Source organism: Danaus plexippus, chromosome 12 (genome assembly GCF_018135715.1).
Source record: "Danaus plexippus chromosome 12, MEX_DaPlex, whole genome shotgun sequence".
Taxonomy (NCBI): Eukaryota; Metazoa; Arthropoda; class Insecta; order Lepidoptera; family Nymphalidae; genus Danaus; species Danaus plexippus.
In genome coordinates, this window is record NC_083545.1 from 1,090,557 (window position 1) to 1,111,541 (window position 20,985).

Genomic DNA, 20,985 nt, shown 5'->3' on the forward strand with positions numbered 1-20,985 from the left:
GCAACCGTACATTAAAGCTGTGTACACAAGTGACATCAAGGACACATCATTGGATTGGATTACAGTAGCAGTAGTAAGAAAATATCTTATATTTACGAAATATAATATTACATTTAAGGTAATAATATACTCGCTATTATTTAGACGCTTCTTATATCAGTTTTTCCTATATTTTTTCTGTAGTCAAAATATAGACAATTTCGAAATATATTAGGCGTCTTGAGAGTGTTAGTAAATTTGTATTTTATTAATTGGATATAATTGTATAAACTTAATTTTAAAGATTTTTTTAATACCCAGCTTCTAAAGTTCATAGTGGTTCTCATAAAGTGATAAATTGACTTATGTTTCGTGTGTTATATAATGTCCCTGTCGATCGTAACTTTCCCGGCTTTCAAGACGAACGTGTCGGAACATCCAATTAACGATTCGTTCCAGACATCATCTCACACGCCTCATATCTTAAACACCTCAAACAATCACCGTGATAGTATTTGTTTCTTTGTCTTTTCAAACATTTTTATATTCCCCTTTGTTCAATATTTTTCTGTAAGTTATAATGTTCCCGTGGAGAGGTTCAAAATCTTTTGACATATACTGATTTTGTAATGTTTTTTCTATAAATACAATCTTAAGGCTCACCTTATGTAAGTATTATTTTCACGACTGTTCTTCTTAACCGATTACAACGTATTTTGCCACAAAGGAAAATGGGACTACTCCGAAATGTCATAGTAATTTTTAGATATGCAATTTCACTCGAAAAAGGACGGGTGGAGTCGCAGGCAGAACTTACACGTACTCAAAAACTTACACTATAATTATAAATAAATAAATTTGTAAATTAGTATACATAATGACCTACTTATTTAAACGATTCTATTGCTTTGTCTGTAATCGTAGGGACGAAATATCTTTGTTAAAAATGTATAGTTCTGAATTAAATTCTCCAGCTCTATATTTAAATAACTATAGTCTTGTACTGGTTCGTACGTATTAAATATTCATAGACCTATTCTAAAAATTCATTTCAGCTTGTTTTTATTGATGTTGTTTCCGATTCACAAAACACAACGCCCCCGCTGTTCTGTCTGTCGATAACCAATTGTGGAATACTAGAAGTGTGACGCGGATGGTACCAAATCACATTGATTATCACAGCGATCGAAAGGTCACGAACGTTTGGAATGTTATATTGAATAAAACTTGTGTTCATGCATGCAGCATGGAACATGCATGTGTGTGCATGATATGATATAGTGTACGTTGAGCGTATTGTGATTGTGTTACGTGAATTGAAATCACGATGAGGCGTCACGGATTTGGAATTCTTCGATGTAAGAATTTGTTTTGTTCGCTTTGTCGCAATGTTCTTTGTTATATCACTTATCAACCTTAAGGTTTTTCGAATTCGTCTGATGGTTTTAATGAAGTAAGTCAGTCGGAGTGACTAAACGATTAATGTAAATAAGGTGACGAATCGATTATACGGATGTTACCAGTTATTGCAAACGTTTTAAAATAACGGTTACGGATGCTGATATTGCATTGTTTGTTCTGACTTACTCGCAGACTAAGCTTTGGGCATATGGAACAAAAGTCGTCTCAGTATTCGCAGTACGACATGAAACTTCACACCAAATTTCCTACATACTTCAACTATCAGTAATCTTCGAAAATTTATCAACCGTCCGATACATTATTGTTTCTTTGTAAATTGAGATGGATTTCATATTTGTACGCCCTGTCATAACTTTACTTTTCTTAATGTCATAATTGTTTAAATTGTATATGTTAATTTTAATTGAGTTAACAATTTCGCTGTGACCTCAGATCGCCTGTCGCGTCGGCCGTGACGATAACTTTTATTGCATACCTTACAAATGGTGTTCATAGTTGTTTTTATATCTCGAGTCTCGACCACCATCTCATTTAGATCGTTTGTAAATTACTAGGTTTTTCCTCGTCTGCCGTGTAAGTACAGATTATAACTTGTTTTTATACCGCAATCCATCATTATTTCAAGTATTAAAACACGAATGACATATAAATAAAATTTTAACTGACTTTTCAACAAAACAATGTATTTGGATATTTAAATGAAGGAATTGTTTGAACTTATTTCACGGTCTATTGTTAACTTTGAATCCATACCACTAAAGTACAATACCGACGCTACTTACTTGTTGAACTCAATTTCACTCGGATTTTCCACTGGCAAAATGCCCAGCATTTAAGTAAATGCTACTATTACAGCTAGACTAGTCTTTCATGAAATGCTTACGACCTAACATTAAAGTTTATATTACTCTCTATTCAGAAAAAAATATTTGAAATTACAAAAAATATCAAATAATTAGAAAGTTTGTTTCATTTTTAATAACATATTTTTATGCACGATAATGATTAAGGACGGTAATATTTGTAAAGAAAATTGTTTTAAATTTAAAAATACCTTTAAACATTTCACATTTATATTGAATAGAAAGAGGTATGATGTGATATTAAAGAATAATTATACACTGAATGGTGACTTCTATGTGGTCTTAAACGGCACGTTGGAAACCAAAAACAACAAGCTTGACTGTTTACAAGAGAGCGTTCATATTAAACTTTTAAAAAATAGTGTTAAATTAATATAAAGTAAAAGTAATTACTGTCCTACATGTTATCTCCACACAGTATTCAAAGTTATATAATAATTCGTTACCATTAAAAAATATATATCATTGACAGAATATTCCGCAAACAGTCAGAATGAAGAAATAGCTTGAACTTAAGAGGCAGTAAGTCTAAAGAGATGTAGTCTGTTTGTATGTGAAGAATGGTTTGATATGTTTGATATGGAGAGAAAAAACATGTATTATTAGATTATGACCAATTTTAATAAACATTCTTTCCAAAAAATACGACCGAAACAATATTACTTTACTCCAGCAACTACATTAGTATGGGATAAATAGATCTTAAATAAAAAAATTCTCTTCTGCACAACGTCGACTGCGACCCTGCAAAGCTACAAGGTTTACAATACAGAGTGCTTGCAAATTTCAATCAGGCTTCACCATGAAAAAACTATGTCATTTACATCAAACTTCATGTATTAACATTTAGTTTTTACTATTTGTAAAAAAGACATCATTTCTCATACACACATGTTATTGTAAGTTTTACTAAGACATGTACATGTAACAATGATATCATCAAATAATTACAGGACACGTGAATAACGTGCCATTACTGAGATCACTCGAAAATCTCGTGGGAAAATATATGTTTAATTGTCATATAAATTCAGTAAGGGAATTTAGCTTCACATTTATTGTTAACTACAAAATGCCAAGTAAATAATAATTTAATACATAAATATGTCGAGAACCTGAAGCTGTGCTGAAATAGTTAGATCGGAGATGTAATGATTTTTAGCAACTTAAAAGTGTAATTTTGTTTTCATATAAAATATTTAAAGGAAAACTGTAAAAACAAGTCCATACTATCAATAACACTAAAGTTATACACACACACATACATATACTTACACACTCACAAATACATCCGTAATATCTGAATTGTATGTGTCGGGGTCAGCGGCGCGGGCGCAGCGTACCAAGCGCTGGCCGGTACCAAGTTTTTATTATGGATTATGTACTAGGAATTATGAAACGCATTGTTCTATGGATTATTGCGGCGACAGGTCTAATGTTTTTGATGTTTTTATAATGACACTGACGTAAAATACGTTTTGTAACCAGCGATTTAGCCGGATAAAATTCAATCATTATGTCACACGTGTCAGCATACTTATACATTCGAATTATTATTCTGTTGTGAGAGCATTGTTACATGTTTTTATGGAGGCTAGTTGAGAAATTATTTTATCGTTTGTAACAAATTACGTCAGGCGAAAGTCCGCATCGAAATCCGCGTCGGATTCTATATGCAATGTTTTCTCCTCTATATAAATAAACGCTGTTTTAAGTTTTTTCCTTTTGATTATCGTTGGCGGACTCTACATTGTACGCGTGTGGTAAACACGTGGTTTTAATTACTTACCCAACTTTAGATGCTCTAAATAACATTGACATATCTCTTTCACTCTCATCCATATAATAAGTGCGATAAGGACAGGACTATAAATTAACTTACCAGCTGTTAGAGAATTCTTCATTAAAATTCCAACAATCCTGCTGTATAACATCAGCGTGTTTTTAAATAACAGTCATTCAATTCTCGCACGTATTGTTGGTGGTTATGATTCATATTTGATTGTTATTATAAATAATAGTAGATAATGCGTATTGCGATGTGACGTACATTAAAACAATAAGTACAATTCCATTGACGTAGTTGCCAATTGATCTGAAATTCTACACAAGACAGCGGTGTAAAATATAAATAAATCCAAACTAACTCTGAATGGTCAATACATGTGCTTATGATATACATATGTATTTTTTTGTAACATTGTTTGAAACACAACAAAGTATTCAACATTTATGTCACGTATTAATAGTTTTTTTTTAAATGACCTCTGTAGATAGACGTATCTCGTATGTCAATACGTGTATGTAAAAAAGTAAACTTAGATTCAAGAATAGTCTGTTCATCTCGACTGCCCCTGGTCACGGCTGCAGTAAAGGATCCGAAACGAACGAAACCGTCGGGACCATTTAGATATAAAACAGTAAAAAACGCGTAGTATCCGAAAAGCTTAGTTTTATTTGAATGGGATTTTTAAAGAAATTAAAAATTTATGACGCAAATACAATTTTTTTACGATAAAAAATGCAAATTTAATTAAAGCGCCTAAAACGCGTTAGATAGGGGCCCCTTAAACCTACACTTGGGTCACAAGTCCCAGGAACTGTTTACGCTCCTCCATGCAACGATGGACCCGACACCAGCGTGGTGAATCCATTGAATGCTACGTGGTTTCGTCTTTGGAAAAAAAATATATAGTAATTTCATTTACGTGCATTTAAATAATATTCTTGAGTTGAAATTTTGTTATTAAGATAAATTTAATAAGTCTTCATTATTAATCGGTGCCAGACATCAACAACACAATCTCTGATACGTTAAGACACGTGAACATTCGTTTATTAATTTTTATTTCGGCGATAACCATTGCTTTCACGATTCACAATAAAAACCTTTCACTATTTAATGTGTCGTGATTTATTTTATATTTTAATAACCTTTAATTTGAATAATTAAAATTTAATGCAAATAAAATGATTTTATGTTAAAAAGTTTAATATTTTCTGGCTTGTGAATATATGTCTAATATTTAATATTGATCAAGAGAAAAATGTTGTTAATTGTAACAGAAGAACAAATTATTCGCGATAACGATTTATTACAATCTATTTATTGTATATGTATGTGTAATATTACATATAAGCAACAGTAGAAGTCATTCAACAAGCTCAGATTATATATAGAGAATAAAAACATCTGTTCTGTCTGTCTGCCCTTGTACATGGGAACTGATAAACCTATTGACTTATACTTGGTTTCGATGCATCGACTACAAATTCTCTGGGACTGTTGATGTTTATTTACTGTGATTCTCCTGAAAAATATTGTTTATAATGAGTGATATACAACTATAGTTATTTTACTGAGGAAACGCTTTTCTTATAACAATGTTTTTGCAGAGGCGTTTTCCCTTGGAAGAGCAGTTCATCGAAGAACCATGACTCGTCGCCGACGTCCTGGAGATTGTTCGGCAGCAAGTCCAACACTAACCTGGCGAAGAGTCTGACAGCCGAGGTTCAGAAGTCATTGACTCCATCGTCCTCCGCGGCCACCACACCACACCACCACAAACGGCAGGGCAGCTCTGCCAGCGAGAAGCAGTTTGATGACCTCGTCGCCAGCTCAATAGCCCTAATACAACATGACAGGTTAGTTGATACACAGAGTACAGAGGGGATGAAATGATGACGTTTACAATACTCTATTAAGAGAATATTATACCCGCGGTGAACAGTCTCAGCAGTATCATAGTTCTTAGTCTCTAGTCGCGATCTTGTTCATTCACAAATCCCTCTTTACATAGTTCAGTAAATTATTGACACATGACATTGGCCATTAACTAAAAGAGAGCGAGAGAGAAAGAATGTTATAAGACATAAAACGAATTCATTGTTTCTCATTATTAAAAGCATCTTTGAAATGTTCGCGTTGAACAATTTTAATAAAATAAAAGTTATTTACGACCTACAGCTCATTTAAAATAAATGTTCTTTGAATTGCGAGTTCATTTTGTAAAAAAAAAAAATATTCGACGTTGGGAATTCAAACTTTTAGTAAAAGTACTTATGGTTTTTAATATCTTCTCGATTCAGTTAATTCTATAATTAATATAATTCATTAATTTTACTAACCGGTTTACTGACTGCTGTTATGGAGTCGTAGTTTCCGTAACAACAGGAAATATGACACGAAATAAATGAAGTGCAATATTTAGTTACAAATTATACACACGCACACTTACACGCGGCTATGACCTCGTCTAAATTATATAGACTTGCAATATCCGATCGCCAAAGACGAATTAATCTGTCAGTGGATACATTAGCAGGATCAATTATGGTCGTATTTAAGTAATTGCTGCCTTAACTAAAGAAATTTTAAGCAATTTCCATTTTTATTTGTAATATTGCATGTTACGAGGTCCTCGGCGCTTTCAGCACGATAGCATATAATTATTTTATTGTAAAACATTTCTTTTTAATAAGCAATGAACGAGAAATATATTTTGTTAATAGAAAAAAAAATATGTTTTAGATATTAACGAAAATTGAACACTTTACCTCTGTTTGAATGTTATCTTTATAACAAATAAGTATATAAAAAAACGGCCGAAGCTATAAAAAGTCGCCTAGTATATGAATAGTTCAAAGTTGGCCTGAATGCCAAGTAAAGTTTGTAAGTTTCCGAACTGAAGCGTATTTTCACGCTTGAATCAAACAAACTTTTGTTCATGTCATTGAAGATAGTATTGAAAACGAACACTCAGCATATAAAGAATTGATAAAGAGTATGTTCTGTACAAAAACCAATCGACCTTAATATAAGGCAGTTTTAACTTAATTATCCTCTCTTTAATATTTTATCATTATAGGACATATTGATCTTATGAAATGATATTCTTCTAACATATTTACATTATAATTTAGTATCAGTGTCAACTGAAAATCATATATGGAATTTTAGAATAGATTAAAAGAGAAAAATATCTAGGCTATATGTTAAGGCTAGCCTTATAATCTAGGTCCGTGGCCAACGTTACATATGCGGGTAATTTAAATATACTCGGCGGATTTGAAACTGATATTTTTACGGAGTACGTTAATTTTAATTTTCTTTAAGTTTTTTGACGAGTTTGATGTTAATTGATACCAAATATAATAATAAAGTATCTTTATTAATCAAAATGTTATATTTATATCTATTAAGTTAGATTATGTATCAAATTGTCGTAACGAAGGATATTCGACACTTCCTTCTAGTATTTCGTACGTGGATGGTTAATTTGACTTAAGACAAGACAATATCAAATTATACGTTATATGTAAATAATTTTATTGCGTATAGGTTTATTTCGAACAATAGCCAACACAATCCAATTAAATGAAATCCAAGTAAAAAAGGTCATATCAAATAGTACGACTTACGTTCAATGGGAGAAAGGAGAAAGGTGAATTACGACAAACGAATACTAGACGAGATAAATATTATATTAATATAGTAATCTTATTTTTAATGCACGTGTAAATGAGAATTGAGGAGTTTTAAGACCTGTCTTTGGTTAAACAACGATTAGGACGAAATAGTTAGACATAAACCTAGGTCGACAATTGGAACAAGATTGAAATGTTTTTTTTTATAGTGGAGCCCATTGTCAAGAACATCATATGAGAGGGAAAGCCTTTTAGCAGTTATGTTATAAAATATAAATAAATGTCTAAAGTTATCGCGAGTATTCATTAAAATAAAACTAAGACTTTCAGATATACGAAAATGTCTGTCACAGACATTTTCATCTCGTCTGTCCGTGGTCACGGTTGCTGCAACGTAACCGAAACGTAGGGAGTATGTAAGTAAAAAATGCGTATTTAGCCGAAAATATAAGTTTATTTTAAATCGGTTTCGTAAAAATATTCATAGAGAATTCATATAGCAAACAAAACATACAAATCTTTTAGTTGTCACGTATTTTAGTTATAATCTAGTTCTGTGGATATAGACGTGATCGATTCTGTGTTTTATGGCAAACATACTAAAACCGGCTGTTACGTACCGACACACATTCTAACGTTCAGAAACAATAGTCCTATCAGATAGTATTCACAGCTTCATTTAAAACTTCCTATTGTTTCTCGGCTAGCCTACATTTTTCATTCAAAAAGAATTATTTCTTTTTCTAAATTGAAAATACAATACATTTATTTCTCTATGGTCGGCCATACGTATGCACAATCTCGGTCAAGGCTTTGACTTGAAGGCCTAACAAAAAAATACAACAATATATATGTAAACTATAATAAAGGAAATTGCTGACGTTGAATAAAATTAAGCTTTTTCGTTTTATTTTCTATGGGTTGATAATAATTCCGCTTACAATCGCGTGCTTTGACTTAAACTAAAGAATAAGCCTCTATTGAGGGTTTCTCTAATTTTTTATTCCTTTACATATTAATCATACAAAATAACAATTGCTTTTAATTTCTCAAACTACGGCATTTCGGTTTATTGACCTCTAATAAGGGCTTACAGAGAGGTGTTGTCCTAATTAGGGTCAGCATCGCAAGCACTTTAAAAGTTCATCGACTCGATAAAAGAGGTTACGCGTATAAAAGTATTATCTATATGATATTATCGATACATTAGTCACTATTAATTAGACCGTCCGACCAGGTGTCTGGTTTCCCAACAGTATAAATAAAGTGCTGAAATGTTTATCGTGTGGAGCCAGCACTTGATGTTTAAATTCGATCTGTTACAATATTATTATAATGTAATCAAATCAAGCGAACACTTTGATAAACTCGAACGTGATTCAACATGTAACACTTCATCAAAATCGTTTCAGCCATATCCGGTGTGAATGTTGTACATTTGAGAATTACTGCTCTGAAATCATGAATAAATATCCACAATATAAAGCTATGTTCTCAGATTCGTTTAGATATGCGACGTATACGTTGAGAAGAAATGAATTATTAGTCGGGTAAAGATATTAGTATAAAGTATTGTATTCTATGTTTATATAAACAACTATTTACATTCCGTATATCATGTAAATAAAACATGCGTCTGCTGGAAATAGATAATATCATATCTGTTTTCCGGGAAATTAGTCCTAACAGGGAATATTTTCTTTGTATAATACAGATATGTATATAAAGTTATATTCATAGTTGAATAAATATGAGTTTAAATAGTTTTTTTTTAATGTAACGCTTTGATGTACAGACATGCGATAGACGGCCAACATTAACATAACAATGAATCTTGTTTTGTTTTAACGAATCTATATTAAATTGAAATCGAAGTAATACAAGGCTGTGATTATTATTCTAATTTACCTTTGTTTCATCTAAAATGTACTGAATTTTGTATACAAATAAATAAATTGTGATGAATCGTTCATTATATTTGCAACTGTCTATTAATCACTATTTAATTGGTTTTTTTATAATCATATAATCAATTTAAGTTATAACCTGATACTTATAATGAAGATACATTATACTTAATATTATACTAATTTGGTTTAGTCGAGAGAGGAGCTTGGACGGTGGAGGTGAGCGTTTAACGCGCGCTACATAGGGGCCCCTTAAACCTACACCTGGGTCGCAAGTCCCAGGCACTGATGAAGCTCCTCTCCCTACAATGCACCCACGGTGAATCAATGGACTGCAGAGAACTTTTGTCTCTATGTCCTTTATAATTACTCGGAACTTTAAAAAATTTCATTTAACAGAGTCTTATTTTGCTGGCTGTATGTTAATTTCTAATTTTTTTTGCAGTACACAAATAGTACCATAAGCAAAAACTCCCCTTTCACTATAAACATCTGTAACTATTGAGCGATCTACTCGAAAGTAACATTAACATATAGTGTATACGCCACAATAATAGTCTCATAACAGGCAGTTGGTATTTAAAGCACTAATATTTCCGTTCCTATTTTGTGGATAGTAACAAATAATTCAATTCCTAGCAAATTTTCTTTACGCTGGTTACATAAATCAGAACAAATTATGTTTGCTTATCGAAAATCTTCATCGGTCCGCGGAATACAAATCGTTTACCGTTTAGCATTAATAAATCAATAAAGTACATTAATACTGTAACGTGCGAAGGCTTATGTTGGAAGAGATACTAAGGTATGGATTGTGACGGTGGTGAACACACTGGTGTCCTGGGGAACATTTGAACACACTGGATACATCGAGATTGGTTTGCAATCAATATACATAGTTCAAATCAAAACTAATTACTCTTCAAACAGATGCGTTTTTTATTTGTAGTTTTATTTGTTTGATATCATTGTCTGGTATCGGACAAACCTCACAATCGGCCTTTTAAAGACGTTTAAATACATATATCATCTCGCGTATTACGATCCGGACACGTCTGTGGTCAGTTTTAGAATTGAATTATTACCATAGTAGGTTTAATATCCTTGATATTATACATAGTATCATATCAGCTAGAAGATTTAATTTTTATTCGGAGAAGAATGAGACATGTTATCTTAAGTTTTAGGAAGAAACAGTACATAGAACTTCGGTATTAATTTTTATTAACTTACTTTTTTTTTCTTTTAGTTTTATAATAATTTATAAACTAAACTTAAACCATTCCCTTAAAATCTTCTCTCAAAGATTCTAATCTCATATATAAATTAAATTAGTGCTTAAAACATACATAATATCTAATTAATTTCGTTACTGCCACCCTAAAAATAGTATACACATACGTATCAATACATATTATAAAACAAAGTCCCTCGCCGCGTCTGTCTGTTCCCGATAAACTTAAAAAATTACTGCACCCATTATCAAACAGTTATCACCACTCGATAGCGTGATTCTCGAGGAAGGTTTTAGTATATAATTTGTTAAGTTTTTTTATTCACTTGTGTGAACATTAACGATATTTGATGAAGATGTCGGGAAAACATAAGCCGTCTGAGACATTTTAACAAAAACGCTGCCTAAAGTCTTTGAGATATAACAAAATTATATATGGCGGAATGTGTATCTTATATAGGGTTAACTATACTTTTCTAAAATTAGAAAATCAGTAGAATCAATTCTTTATACTTTTTAAGTAAGGGTGTGCAGTGGAAGTTACTCTGTCAGAATTCATCTTAGAAATTACATTTACAATTGAATAAAAAAACATCAATGTTCTACGAGCTCTTAGTAAGGCAAATTATAGTATTGAATAACACTCTCTACTAAAAGTGCTGCTGTATCAAACTAAATACGGAGAGTTTACAGTTTTCCATCTACATCACATGGCAGTATCGACGTAGCTTTATGAGTGAAAAACTGGCAGATATCCTTTAATTTTTCGACGTGAACTCTGTTATATTGGTACTGAAAACTTACTTAGGGATCAGATCAGACGTAGGCAGAAATATACTATAGTTCAATAAAGAGTCATATAGTCTTATTAACTTGAATAGTCATATAGTCCTATTGTTGGACATTGTGTATAATCAAAATCCTGCAACTGTTTTATTTTCCCAGCCGTTGGATAAAATTGTTTCTTCCATCACTTGTCACTCTTTTAATTGGTTCTTTATGTTTTATTGAAAAAGAAAAATGTGCAATTCGGGTTTAAATCACCTTTTGAACAGAGCTACCACGTAGTTTAATTTCTTGTGTACTTCTCTCTAAACATTCAGAAAAATATTAGGTAAAAAAAAATACATTGCTCTGAATTTCAAATATATGTATCGTAATATTTATATCACCACTTCGTCAGCACCTATTCCTATGACCTCAACTATTTTAACTATAACTCCCAGTAATAAATATTCAATATAAGTGATAAATGGTGAAAATTAAGTTGTTACATGACTGCGTATGCTAAAGATGATTAAATCTCACTTATTAAGGAGCCATTCAATAAAGATTACACAATTAGTTACAAATCGTGTAGTAATGATTAACTTAACAGCAAATTAACCCTACGTATGTTTTATTTCTCGATATCAAAACGTTGTTTATAGACTGAATTGGAATTCGTCATTGGCCTTATTTCAAGTTCATTTCGGTTATCAACTGGCGCGCTCCCAAATACGAGAGAATTTATATTAGAACCACGATCGTTTAAAAATAAACTTTTTACACAATAAAATATTTAAAACTGTTGGATCAGAAAAAAATACTTTATCCAATTTGTAGAACATATACGACTTTAGATTATGACCCTTATTTTGATATGTGTAAGACATAAAATCGAATTTACCATAATCACACCGTCCCTGATTCGAGGGAATCGCCATTTAGCCGGGAATTTTCTATAATTGCCTGACTGCATGTTAACGGACTTCCAATTACGCTGTCAGCTTCGAATGCTATACGTTTCTTGGTAGTGAATTGGTACGCTAGCGTTATTCAGTATTCCGGCATGAACACTTGGTAAACGATATTCTTTTGAATTAATTTTAATATGTAAAACAATTTGATATAATCACGTCGCTCGTAACAAACCACCAGCAGCTCGTGTTGCTTTCCATCCGATACACAGAAACGGCGTTACGTTTTTGGCGTGCATTCAAATATGCGTAACGATCTATTAAATACTATAATTTGATTTTAATTACGCGTTACGTTTTGTTTTAGCTTCAATTTAAACTGTGAATGAAGTCCGCGCGGTGTTCGGTTAATGGCTGCAGTATTATTTGAACTTGAGTTAATTTTATTTCTATAGTGTCTTAATAGTAGTATAACATTTATTGAGAATGATTAATAGTTTGGAAAAAATTTTGCTCGAATTCATTTGCATCCTCTTGATACGTTTTTCTTGCGGCGAAAAGAACTTGTAGGTATTTGATGAATCCCTTCAGTAATATAGCTTAGACATCAGATTATAGAATTCGTGCAGTGACAATAGGATCGGAAATAACATGTTGCGTTCGCTCTCACGTGACACTGTCTGCAGATTTCACTGCGGGCTGGTCCCTACATCAATTATACTTATCTGTCCCTGAACCCCACTCCGAAGTTGCGGGCAAATATTAGGATCTAAACATGTACATTATATAGATATAACATTCAATGATTTTCACCGGTATTACCTGGAGTCTCAGACTTTTGATTTTTTTTAAAATGTCAAATACATTATTTTCAGACCATCAAATCTGCCGGCAAAATGTACGGAGGAAGCCCTGCGTCACAAGGCGGAACACGCTCGAATGGTTGAAGCGGCGAGACGAAGAGTGGAACGAGAAGCTGCTGCAAGACATGCCAAGATGCAGGAGTCACTGAGGATGGAAGAGAGACTAGCGAGACACGCGCGGGAGTGGACACAGAACATACTCCCTGACTGGCAGAACATGTGAGTCTTGATATATGTAGCGGTGTAGACGCAAATAGCTAGGATATACAGAAGAATAACTTTAAGAGAGATGCAGTGGAGCCAAAACACTTTAGTATATAGGAATGTAGATATACGTTGCTAGGAAGAAAACAGGACAAGGTTAAAGAGATCCCACTTGTTCAGATTCACATCTGAGTTATGGTTGATACATTAAGCTCAGCGGTATGTAAGATGTAAGAATGAAAGAAAGAGGAAATGTTTAATTGAGTTCAGAACTAACGAATAACAAATAGATCAAAAGTGAAAAATAGCTGTTTTATAAATACAGTCTCTTACAATTCTTGTTCTAAAGAACGACAATGTTTCAAACGAGCTTATTTAAATCCAGTTAAATCCTGAAAATTGATTGGAGATTTATACGTGTTTTGTGCCCAGCTGTCAACTAGCGCCAAAGTTAGTTAAAACAACAAATACGGCGGATTTAAAGTTTTAATAAAAATATCGTATTAAAATAAATTTGATCGCTTTTATAACGGAATGAATGTAAGCCGCAATTCATTACAATCAAGAATAGAATGGCTTTACAGTGAAGGGTGTTGATGACAAGGTTTAATATGTGAATTAGTTTCAAGCCTTACAATGTTGCGCGCGCTTGGACGAGAAATGTTCCCGGTATTTGTTCCGTCAGTCACCAGGCCATCACCTCACAATAGCCGCCGCTTGCGGACAATGGACACGTTTCCCTTTGTTTTTGTTTCGTTCATTGTACGCGATGTGTACATTCCGATTATTTATTTCGCATTTAACTAACTGTTGTTAAAGTTTTTATAAATCTGATAAATCGTCAAGGGAACGCCACTTAATGATGCTATTATTATCTTTTATATGAAATAATATATAAATAGTCATATTGAATCAGATATGATAGGTTAGTATAATAGTAATTGTCTCTTATAACTTGTATATTAAAATGATTGCAGGAAAAATGCTAAACGAACTCAGGAACTTTGGTGGAGCGGGCTACCACCGTCTGTAAGAGGCCGGGTGTGGCAACTGGCCATAGAGAACAAGCTCAACATAACAGAGCAAATGTACCAAGATTATGTTGCCAAAGCAAAGCAGAAGTTACACGAGGCGCAGTTGAGAAGGAAGCGATTAAAACTCAACAACTCCTGTCACTGTCGAGAAGACGACGCTAAAGATACGGAAGAAAAGATAACAAAAGATGCCAACAAGGAAGACAACGCGAAGAAGACGGACAAAACAAGAACTGACGACAGGAAGGATGAGAAAACTGAGAAACTGAGGTTGGGGATGCCGAGGAACTACAGCGAACAGAACCTGAAGACCTTACACGTGGAGGCACCGAACAAGTGCTGCTCGAAATCCAACCCTAATCTGTTGGAGTATAGTGACGAATGTTCCATGGAGCTGATACAGCTGGACATCTCGAGGACTTTCCCACATCTGTGTATTTTCCAGCCGGGAGGGCCGTACTTCGACGTCCTACATGAATTGCTAGCGGCTTACGTGTGCTACAGACCGGATATAGGATATGTACAGGTATAAAACAATGCTGGTTTACATGTGACGGATGTGATTAACATCGAAACATTACTAATAGAATAAATAACATTTTTAATAACAACCAAAAAAAATCTCACTTTTAACTACTGGTCCTTAGAAGTCTGTTAATACAAATATAATAATAAAAATTATGGGAATAGTGTTGTATAGATGTGATATCGATATTTTCTGCGCCAGGGTATGTCGTTCATAGCGGCCGTGTTGATACTGAACATGGAAGCGTCCCAGGCGTTCATGTGTTTCTCCAACCTCCTGGAATGGCCGGTGCTGAGGGCTGCCTTCACTAGAGACGGCGCCACGATGCAGGTACACCTTATAAACTACTCTTATGTCATATATACCGTTAGTCCACTATCTGTTGCCTCTTCCAATACAAGTTTTTGAAATTCCACTTCAATATTACTGCATATAAACAATACCATGGATTTGTAATCATTTTTTTTTATTAATTGTCAATTATCTATATAAGTATATGAATATTTAGAAAATACAAACGCTCAATCCACAATCTGAACTATTCCATTTCAGCTTTAAGATATCATACATTAAGATACAACATTACCTCTTAACCGCTATCATTAAATATCCCCTTCAGACTCTCAGTATGTTATATATATTTGTGTTCCAGCGTCTATGGCGAGCGTACACGGCCGTCCTGTCTAGCGAGCTGCCCCGTCTCGCGTCTGTGGTGGCCCCTGAGCTGTATCTGGTGGACTGGATCTACTCAGTGTTCGCCAAACCGATGCCCCTAGACGCCGCCTGTCGAGTTTGGGACGTCCTGCTCAGAGACGGCGATCACTTCCTCTTCCACGTGGCCCTCGGTTAGTCTGAGAAAACCTATCCCAACAGGATGACATGTATAATGCAACATTATTCCTGTGCTGACATTAATGATGAGAATATATGACTCTGGACACATGTGGATAGTTATTACTTAATGTACAGTCCATAGAGTGTCCATATAATACGCTGGTCACTACTTATTGCTTGATGCTGTTTATATTAAACAGCAAGAATTGTAACAAATTTCCTATAAAAAATAATAATAACAATAATAAAGGAAACTAGTATTATTCGGATTTACTACGCGGATTTTATTATTTAAAAACTACATAATCCCGACGTTTCGGTTACTTTGCAGCAACCGTGATCACACCTCGTCTGCCCGTGATCACGGTTGCTGCAAAGTAACCGAAACGTCGGGATTATGTAGTTTTTAAATAATAAAATCCGCGTAGTAAATCCGAATAATACTAGTTTCCTTTAAATGAATACTCGCGAAAATCTTAGATCTCAATAACAATAATAGTTTTATCAAAACTGCCACACAGAAAGCCGATTTAATAATTAATATATTAACTGAAATGTCCCCAGGGGTGCTACATTTATATCAAAACGAATTGAAGGATATGGATTTCATATCAGCCGCTCAGTTTCTTACCAAATTGCCGGACGACCTGGACCCCGAGGCCCTCTTCAGGAGTATCTCCTCTACATCGTTGACAGCAGACGGCCTGACCTTCGAAGAGCTCGTCACCAACTGCCAAATAGACGAAGAAGACAGCGTCAGATTATGATACATGACTTGATAGATGTAAATATATAACTTGCCCTTAAACTAAGGAAATTAAATAGTCCATATGTTGTAACCATTTATAGGTGAGACTTAGAATATTAGATTCACTAGTGTTACATGCTCGTGTCGCCTTGTATATAACAACACTATATCTCTTTCTATTCAACGACTTCACTTAACTCGATATTTCTAAAATAACTCACATAATGTAAGATACATATCATTTATACTTTATAGCATATTTTCATTTCTATTGAAATGTCCATTAATGTAACTTTCTCCATATAAAATCTTATTAAAAAAAACAAATAGGTAATCGGCTGAGCTGTTTCAAAAGTTTTAAATGAATTAATTGTCTTTAAAAATATTATATTAAGGAAAATATTATATGACGTTTCAAGAATTAAACATTTGTATATAGTGTATATAGATAGAGTCAATATATAAGATTATGGATACAACGAGTAGTGATCGGCCTAATAGTTAATGCAAGAAACAATATATTAAAGTGTGCTAGTGTGCTAAGTAATGTATTGCTGCGAGTTAAAGCGAGAAAGTTATTCATTACAAAATCTATGTATATACAAATACAATAAAATAAAATATTAAAGCTATTTCTCATATTTAGTAGAACATTATATTTTCTTCCATTTTATGTTTCAGTACTTTTTATTATAACCGCCGGCTATATTCTACAATTGAAACGGTTTGCAGTAATACATGTGTTAATCTAAACAGTGCTACGAGTGTGTGGCAAAGCTTTAAGCTGAGAGGGATCTTGCCGACCGTTTGATATTATGATGATAAAATATTATATGATCACTTATTAATTTAAGCACATTTTTTTATTAATTTATTTTTAATTTGAATACGTGAAGATCTTATTTGTGTTTTGGTTTATATTCTTTCATATATCTAGTATTTGATGTAATTACACATTATTGTTTACTGTTTAAAATTGATAAAATTTATATATTGCTTATAAGAAATGCGATGCTGAAATGTAAAAATATGTCATCTCAGTTTGAAAATAATGTCTTGTTAAATGTAAATATGAATAGTTTTTAAATGCAGTTGTGATGTTGACTGATATTATAATGCCATCGAGAAACGCTACGTCTCGGCCCCAATAATGTTAGATTTGATTATAATAAATTTACTGATGAAAATTATTCTGCCTTTAATTTTATCTGCAAGGAAACACATGCAACACTATAAAGTATATTTTTGATTTATTCCTGGCAACACAAGTTTGTCTATGAGTATAAACAAAACTTACTCAAAATATCTTAATACTAAAAATCCATAGACAGTACAAAACTTGCAAAAATTATAAGGAAGCCAACAGCACTGGAACGTAATGGCCGTTGTTAATTATGTTTATTGCGTGTCAACAACTAATAGTAGTTCGAGTGTTTTAGGTGAATAATCCCACAAAGGTTATCAGATCGAGTCGTGTTGATAACATTATTATACTTTTTATAAATATAACGTTAAACTTTGTTACAAATCAAAAACACACAAATGACGTTCAATGTCATAATTGCTAAACAAAATATGTAAATGCAGATAATGGCTGAACAATAGCTTCCCTTGTCTCTGTATTGTATTTTCTTGTTACGTTCACCATTTAAAACTCAAGATAATAATAATAATGAATCCGAAATATTTTAAGATAACTGCTACATCAATATATACTAAATAGTTGCGAAAATTATAAAAATATTATTAATGTGTAATTTATTGTAGAAAAATTATAACTCGATGATTTTTTTATTATTAATCGTATTATATACTATTTTGGTCATATATATTGTACCACTAAACTGGTTAATCGTTTTTTCAAGCCGCAAGAGCTCTTTAATTTCGATTATAATCTTTTTTTATTTTCTTTCCACACGAACATAATTTTTGTAACAGTTTCAGATTGCTGTCAAGAAAACCGGGCTTAATATAAAATAGGATCCATCATATATTGCTCAATCTTGGAATAAAATACAAATATAAAAAAAATTTTAAAACACAAAAATAACGAAAATTCAAAAGTAGTAGAAGTATTTAATTTTATAGTTTTCATAATTATAACAGCAGTAGTAATTAACAATACTATTCGGTTATAAAGATCTTTATCAAATAGAAACACCTAAGTTCAATGCCCTGCTTCGTTCTTTTAAGGTTAAAGTTAATGTATTTTAACAGATTTAGCTTTAAAAAATATTTTTTCTCATTTCTTTTGTGATAAAAATTGAGATAGGAGTGAAACGCTTTTCAAATATCGTCTGTGTACTTTTCAAATTTTACCTTTATGTCAAACAGTGTCAAGTCCGATTTAATGTCATTGTAATTTCAGGTGTTACAATTAATGTTTCGATTATTATTTATATCATTTTTTGTTGTTCTAGGTGCTGGTAAAAATATAACTAATCTTCTTTAAATAAAATATTATTCTCATCTCGTCTGCTCGCGATCGCGGTTGCTGAAAAGTAACCGAACGTCAGGAGTAGGTAGTTCAATACAATACAAAAACCCGTGGTAATCCGAAAATATTAGTTTTATTTAAATCAGTACTCGCGAAAGTCTTAGATCTCATTAAATGATAATTTAATAAACGCCTTTGTTCCATTCTTCAAACTCCTTCGTGTGTTCTCATCACAGTACTCCAGATTATAATTAGTCCAACAAATAAAAAGTTGACATAAGCAAAATAATCCACGATTCCAGTGCGAACGAAGCCATAATAGTTAAAAAAAATATTAACTTATGACTTATCAATTAACTGCATTTTTTAAACTAATTCACATAAAAAGTTAAGAACATTTATAACGAGAATTTGTATCTGCCTAGCTAGTAGCTCGTATTTATTTTAATAATGTTTTACGTATGAATAATGTGTAGTTTAGAAAAACTTTAAGACAGATATCAAATTTAAATAAACAATTCAATTTACACAAACATAGCCTGTATTGTTCCTTAATTTACGGCACACTTGCTTACTTTATCTTAGTTAAATAATTTATAAGTGAGTTCTGAATTTACAAAAACATATGTAAAAGTAATATTTTGCACTTACACGATCACGAATTTGAGGATAATTATGGAATATTCTTGAAATCATTAATGCTGGCGATGTTTAATAATATTACGATTTCACACACATTGAGAGGACTTATTTACTAATTAATTATCAGAGTTAGTTGAAATTACACTTCGGTAAGCAAATCAAAATTTAAGATTTATCATCCACATCACAGTAAACTTATATAATAACATAATAAAAAAACCAGCCAATTTCGTGTTATTAAAAAAATATCGTAACTCGTTCGTATGTATGTCACCATCGAGATAATTAAAGCTTTTAAAAAAAACTAACCAGAAGTCTTACGACCTGGAATACATAACAAATGACAACATAGGTCGAAGTCATTTAATCTTTCTCATGTGATTTCTGACAACTCTGTTGTAATGTTTATAATTTGACTTCAGTTTGTATCATTTACATGGAATTTACTATCAGAACGGAGAAAAAAACAACCCAATATTCTATTCTCACATCTGGCTTTGAAAATCTACTAATGATTGTAAAACTTGTCGCCCTTTTCCTATCCTGAGCCCTTGGATCCATGGAGAATGAGTTAAAGCGGGCGTAATTTTTTTCCTATACCTATATTTTACTCGTACATCAACGTAATTTTTATAAACAGTATTTAAAAAAAAAGAAGAAAAGATTAGTTAAAGTATTGTTAAGTTGTATAAAATTTCGAACTGAAAATGAAAGAAATTGAATGTTTTTGGATTTTTAATATAATAACTAAGAGCTGAATTTTTTTTCTTAAACTTCATTTCTCGTTTTCTTTTCTCCTTATTAAGTTTCCAAACTGTAATATTAAACTCAATATAATCTGTTACTATCAAATATAAATACGTAATAAAAAGAAAAAAAAAATTAAACATAAAAATTTATAATAATTAGGTAGTTAACAAAAGATAAATAATAATTACAGTTGTAATAATAACATCAATGTTACGAAGTCCTAAAGTCCAGTGTGGACTCACCTTGACATTGGTAGCAGATATTAAAATCTTGAGAAACGAATGCATCGGTAAATTATCAGTTTTACAACGCAGTACATAAGGTGGAGCGCAATTTACACAAACTTAATTACAACCTATATACATATAAGTAATTCAATATAGCAATACATTAACACTAAGTATAACGAATTTGTAGACTTTTTTATTAAAAGAGA

The 20,985-nt window shown here is 32.4% G+C and overlaps 1 protein-coding gene across 1 annotated transcript in view; it reads left to right on the forward strand.

Moving 5' to 3' along the window:
* The window catches only part of LOC116772776 (TBC1 domain family member 14-like), a 32,092-nt gene extending 14,182 nt beyond the window's left edge, over nucleotides 1–17,910 (forward strand). Inside the window, exons 2-7 of the mRNA XM_032665076.2 lie at nucleotides 5,661–5,909; nucleotides 13,387–13,593; nucleotides 14,556–15,138; nucleotides 15,340–15,468; nucleotides 15,791–15,983; nucleotides 16,537–17,910. Coding sequence (XP_032520967.1) covers nucleotides 5,661–5,909; nucleotides 13,387–13,593; nucleotides 14,556–15,138; nucleotides 15,340–15,468; nucleotides 15,791–15,983; nucleotides 16,537–16,739 — 1,564 coding nt within the window. The 3' untranslated portion in view covers nucleotides 16,740–17,910. The remainder of the gene's footprint in view (nucleotides 1–5,660; nucleotides 5,910–13,386; nucleotides 13,594–14,555; nucleotides 15,139–15,339; nucleotides 15,469–15,790; nucleotides 15,984–16,536) is intronic.
* Nucleotides 17,911–20,985: the final 3,075 nt, after the last annotated feature.